At 29.7% G+C, this 5,770-nt stretch overlaps 1 protein-coding gene and 1 long non-coding RNA gene across 2 annotated transcripts; both read right to left on the reverse strand.

The window, feature by feature from the left end:
* Positions 1-1,853: 1,853 nt before the first annotated feature.
* On the reverse strand, positions 1,854-2,268 carry LOC127134689 (uncharacterized). Its single transcript, XR_007808393.1, has 3 exons — positions 2,240-2,268; positions 2,042-2,150; positions 1,854-1,956 (listed from the first exon to the last, which is right to left on the reverse strand). It is a non-coding gene; the product is annotated as an uncharacterized LOC127134689 (long non-coding RNA).
* An 85-nt stretch (positions 2,269-2,353) lies between these two features.
* On the reverse strand, positions 2,354-4,933 carry LOC127105493 (cyanogenic beta-glucosidase). The gene is made up of 5 exons (XM_051042687.1): positions 4,908-4,933; positions 3,198-3,434; positions 2,572-2,792; positions 2,462-2,493; positions 2,354-2,365 (listed from the first exon to the last, which is right to left on the reverse strand). The coding sequence occupies exons 1-5, from the start codon at positions 4,931-4,933 to the stop codon at positions 2,354-2,356; spliced, it is 528 nt and encodes a 175-aa protein (XP_050898644.1).
* Between the last annotated feature and the right edge of the window lie 837 nt (positions 4,934-5,770).

The raw sequence follows: 5,770 nt of genomic DNA on the forward strand, positions 1-5,770 counted from the left end.
CACGACCTATCAATTTATTTTGTCATACTTTCATTAACTTTAATAATATCACAATATTATGCATACAATATATCTTATAAAATAAGAAGTATTACCATTTTCAGTAATGTAAATTACAGGGTCCTCGTACGTTTTCTTGGTGTAAAGCAAAAGATTCTTAAATCCTTTTGGATAAATACATAACCAACTCGAAGCAGACTGCATAAAATTACAAAGTTATCTTTACATGTTAGAAGCAATCTTTTTGAATACAAAACTTACAAATTAAAAGCATTGATATATAAGTTATCTTCCAATGAAATGATGAAACACATACCATTGGACCGAGAGGCTTGCCATTATGTTCAACTGTCATTAAAAAAAATTTTAGAGTATGCAAAGTTATATTTCTTTTAAGCTTATTTGTAAATTGATTGATATACTTACATGTAGCATTAATAAGAGAATCAGTTTGTATGGCCGGTTGCGCGGCATTGCGACGGTGAGGTGCATCAGCAGCATAGTAGGATGAGTAATAGTTTAGGCCTAAAAAATCAAAAGACCCCTTAAGTTCCCTTGACTCTTCTTTTGAGAACTTTGGTAATCTCTTTCCCACCAAAGTTCGCATGCTTTTTGGATATTCTCCTCTTGTAAGCGGATTCATATACCTATAGCAAAATGCAGATGCAACGAAAACCATAAAATACTCTCTCTAATTTCCTTTTACTTTACAGATTTCGGCAAATCATATACATATACATAACTATATTTCTTTTAAATACAAAACATGAAGTGAACCGAAATTAAATAATAATTGATTAAATATTTACCATCCAAACATGAAGTCGAGACCTCGTTTTGAAGCATCAACGTCGGCCTTCGCCGTAGTGGCCGGCTCATACCAGTAAGAGACTAAGGTAATCCCTATTATGCCTCGTTGAGATAACTGCATTTTGGTTATTTTGTTAGAAACATTTTCATTAAGTTCATACTTAAAAAAACATGATCTAGAACCAGAGTAATAATGAGTAATTTTCTTTAAACAATAGAAGACCTTATATTTGATCCGGTACAAATTTGCAACAGCAGAATGAGCAAGAAGTTGGTTGTGTGCAGTCAAATATGGTTCTGTCCCTGAATCACCTCCTGTGCAATTCAGATTTAACCAATCTGAACATCGACTCGGTGCCAACTTTCCGAATGCATAAGCATTCATGCTCACACTCCATGGTTCATTTATAGTAATCCAATGTTTCACTCTATCACCAAATTCCTTGAAGCAAAGTTCAGCATAGTCTCTAAAATCATCTCTGCAAGATTGCGAATTACATACGTTAATCAATAATCTATTGTGTGAGTGACATTTCTTCATGTATTTGTAGTTTTTTAAATCTCAAGAGCGCATTAATAAAAGGGTGTATGAAGAATTGATTTGAATCTTTATAAGATAAAAAAAGCTATATTACACTACTTACTATTAATTTTACTATCTTTTTCTCTTAAAAAAATTCTAATTTGAGAGTCTTATATTTTTTGTTTACTATGGAAAATAATTGCAATGAAAAAGAAAATACTTTGAATAAAGATTTCATGTCCGACATTCATTTTAAAGAACGTCATTGATTACACAATACCAATAGTACTTTGCATGCTTCAATATAATTTTGAATATCTTTGTTTACCATTTTCAAAGTGTAATAATATTATTTTTAATATGACGTACAATACAAACCTCATAAAAAGAAAAACAAACATTTATTTTTCTCTGTTGTGCGCATTATAAAAGGCGGACAGACGGACACGGGAGTGCCCATCTGAACGCTAGTTTTAGATAAATAAAATAGTATGTTTGAATTTTAATCCCAATTCATAAAAAAATCAACGAAGACGAGTCCAAATCTCAAGCTCAAGCCAGAATCCCATTCAAAGTTATCCAACAATGACCATGCAAAATATCCCTTTACATTCACACCATCCCTGTCATACACAAAGGTCAATAAAACTAAAGAGTTAGTCACAATAACTAGAGGCTTAAAGATTCTTATAATAAAATGTAACTTACCTAATTGCAGTTTCAAGATAGTAAAGATGACGATAGTAGTAATCAATCCTATAAGTATCTAAGAGAGATTCTTCAAGAGATAATGTTGGATCGTTGAACTCATCACGACCTATCAATTTATTTTGTCATACTTTCATTAACTTTAATAATATCACAATATTATGCATACAATATATCTTATAAAATAAGAAGTATTACCATTTTCAGTAATGTAAATTACAGGGTTCTCGTATGTTTTCTTGGTGTAAAGCAAAAGATTCTTAAATCCTTTTGGATAAATACATAACCAACTCGAAGCAGACCGCATAAAAATTACAAAGTTATCTTTACATGTTAGAAACAATCTTTTTGAATACAAAACTTACAAATGAAAAGCATTGATATATAAGTTATCTTCCAATGAAATGATGAAATACATACCATTTGACCGAGAGGCTTCCCATTATGTTCAACTGTCATTAAAAAAAAAATTAGAGTATGCAAAGTTACATTTCTTTTAAGCTTATTTGGAAATTGATTGATATACTTACATGTAGCATTAATAAGAGAATCAATTTTTATGGCCGGTTGTGCGGCATTGTGACGGTGAGGTGCATCAACAACATAGTAGGATGAGTAATAGTTTAGGCCTAGAAAATCAAAAGACCCCTTAAGTTCCCTTGACTCTTCTTTTGAGAACTTTGGTAATCTCTTTCCCACCAAAGTTCGCATGCTTTTTGGATATTCTCCTTTTGTAAGCGGATTTATATACCTATAGCAAAATGAAGATGCAACGAAAACCATAAAATACTCTCTCTAATTTCCTTTTACTTTACGAATTTCAGCAAATCATATACATATACATAACTATATTTCTTTTAAATACAAAACATAAAGTGAACCGAAATTAAATAATAATTGATTAAATATGTACCATCCAAACATGAAGTCGAGACCTCGTTTTGAAGCATCAACGTCGACCTTCGCCGTAGTGGCCGGCTCATACCAGTGTGAGACTAAGGTAATCCCTATTATGCCTCGTTAAGATGACTGCATTTTGGTTATTTTGTTAGAAACATTTTCATTAAGTTCATACTTAAAAAAGCATGATCTAGAACCAGAGTAATAATAAGTAATTTTCTTTAAATAATAGAAGACCTTATATTTGATCCGGTACAAATTTGCAACAGCAGAATGAGCAAGAAGCTGGTTGTGTGCAGTCAAATATGGTTCTGTCCCTGAATCACCTCCTGTGCAATTCAGATTTAACCAATCTAAACATTGACCCGATGCCAACTTTCCGAATGCATAAGCATTCATGCTCACACTCCATGGTTCATTTATAGTAATCCAATGTTTCACTCTATCACCAAATTCCTTGAAGCAAAGTTCAACATAGTCTCTAAAATCATCTCTGCAAGATTGCGAATTACATATGTTAATCAATAATCTATTGTGTGAGTGATATTTCTTCATGTATTTGTAGTTTTTTAAATCTCAAGAGCGCATTAATAAAAGGGTGTATGAAGAATTGATTTGAATCTTTATAAGGTAAAAAAGCTATATTACACTACTTACTATTAATTTTACTATCTTTTTCTCTTAAAAAAAATTCTAATTTGAGAGTCTTTCATTTTTTGTTTACTATGGAAAATAATTGAAATGAAAAAGAAAATACTTTGAATAAAGATTTCATGTTCGGCATTCCTTTTAAAGAACGTCATTGATTACACAATACGAATAATACTTTGCATGCTTCAATATAATTTTGAATATCTTTGTTTACCATTTTCAAAATGTAATAATATTATTTTTAATATGACGTATAATACAAACCTAAAAAAAAAAACGAATATTTATTTTTCTCTGCTGTGCGTATTAAAAAAAACGGAAAGATGGGCACTCCAGTGCCCATCTGAACGCTAGTGAGAAATAATAGTTATTAATAATTATTATCAAGATTTAAAAACGAGTCTTCACTTTATTATGCTTCAATATTTCATAGAAACGATTTATGACTGTTATGGATAACTAATTATGTTTTTAGAATATGATCGCCATAAGTTGCTTAAGTCTATATTTTTACGCATAAACCAATACGATCTTAAATTAATAATGAATTGTTTTATTGTATAAGAATTATTATGATAATTATTAGGAATTATAAAACATCATAGAGCACAGTAATAATATTTACGAACTATAAGGAATCAATAATGTGAGGTAATTACTTAATCAACGTGTTTTCATGTCTAATAACTACTTACTATTCAAAAATAACTTAGTATTATAACTTGCAGAATATGTAAATATCTATGTTTATGCATTAATTATAAGTATCATGAAGGATTGATTTTATTGTACAAGAATTGTTATTATAATTATTAGGAGTTATAAGACATCATAAAGGAAGCACAATATTATTTAGGAGTTATTAGGAATCAATAATCTCTTTTAACAAGTTTATATTATTACGTGTTTATTTTAAAATAATTCATTTTAAATTATATATCAAACTTTTTTATTTACATATGATCATCAAATTGTGGAGTGAATGATAACCGATTTATGATTTATCTTCAGGAGTAATTAATTAATTTTTAAATATGATTATCACAATAATTTATTGTCTTTTTTAGTGAAACAAATGAATATTTTATTGGACTTTCCGTTTTAATAACACCTTGGGTTGATTTTGAATGAGTGAATTTAGTTTCACATTGTTTAGAGATATGATTTTTATTTTGTTTAAAAGTGGGGTCATCGAGGCTTCTCGTATCATCAACACTTTGGGCTCATTGAAGCCCAAATGTGAGGGGGTGTGTTTGACTTTCTGTCTTAATTGTGGTCCATTCCTAGTCGCCTTAATTGCGGTACTTTGACTTGCCTCACTGCAATTCCCGACACATTCATTGTGTTGGTTTTGAAAAGATGGATTTAGTCTCACATTGTTTATAGATATGATATGTATTATGTTTATAAGTGAGGACAATTTTCACCATTCAAATCGATTTTATAGGGATGAGTTAGACTCAATCTAAATTATAAAATATTCAATTTTAAGTTAAACATTTCAACCCCTCTCAATCAAATATAAATATATCCCGTAAAAGAAAGAAATATAAATGCAAATGAAAACTTTGAGAGAAACACCTTCATTTGCCACTAAAAGGGTATTTAGGTAAATAATTTATTAAGCCTTTATATATAAACTATTTTAAGAATCGAAGATAAAATTAAAATACTGTTTTTGTTTAATATAATGTGTTATTTTTATAAGTTAGTTCATTCAGTTAGTTCATTCAAATCGGTTAAAATAACTTATGGACTATATGAAACTATTATTCTAAGTTTACTCAAAGATTTAATAAGATATTCTACTATATTCTTCCCCCAAAAAAAAACTACCATCCTAAGTCTTGAATGAGTGCATTCAATGTTGTTTCTCAAACAAACAAGCTCTTCGAATTGGGCTACTAGAACGGGCCAATGAGTCGTTCTTTCTTAAACAAACAAGCTCTTCGAATTGGGTTACTAGAACGGGCCAATGAGTCTCATACTCCATTTTAAGGTATGAAAAGGAAAATTTTACCTCATACCCCTACACTTTTAAAAAATATTAATTTTATTTTTGTTTGTTTTTAATCAATTTATTATTTCACTTTTAACCATTCAATTGAGACTTCCGAAAATTGTATTATTCACCCTCGTACCGTAACACATTAGAAAAGACTTATGATATTTTTTTTT

This window comes from Lathyrus oleraceus, chromosome 1 (genome assembly GCF_024323335.1).
Source record: "Lathyrus oleraceus cultivar Zhongwan6 chromosome 1, CAAS_Psat_ZW6_1.0, whole genome shotgun sequence".
In the NCBI taxonomy this organism is placed as follows: Eukaryota; Viridiplantae; Streptophyta; class Magnoliopsida; order Fabales; family Fabaceae; genus Lathyrus; species Lathyrus oleraceus.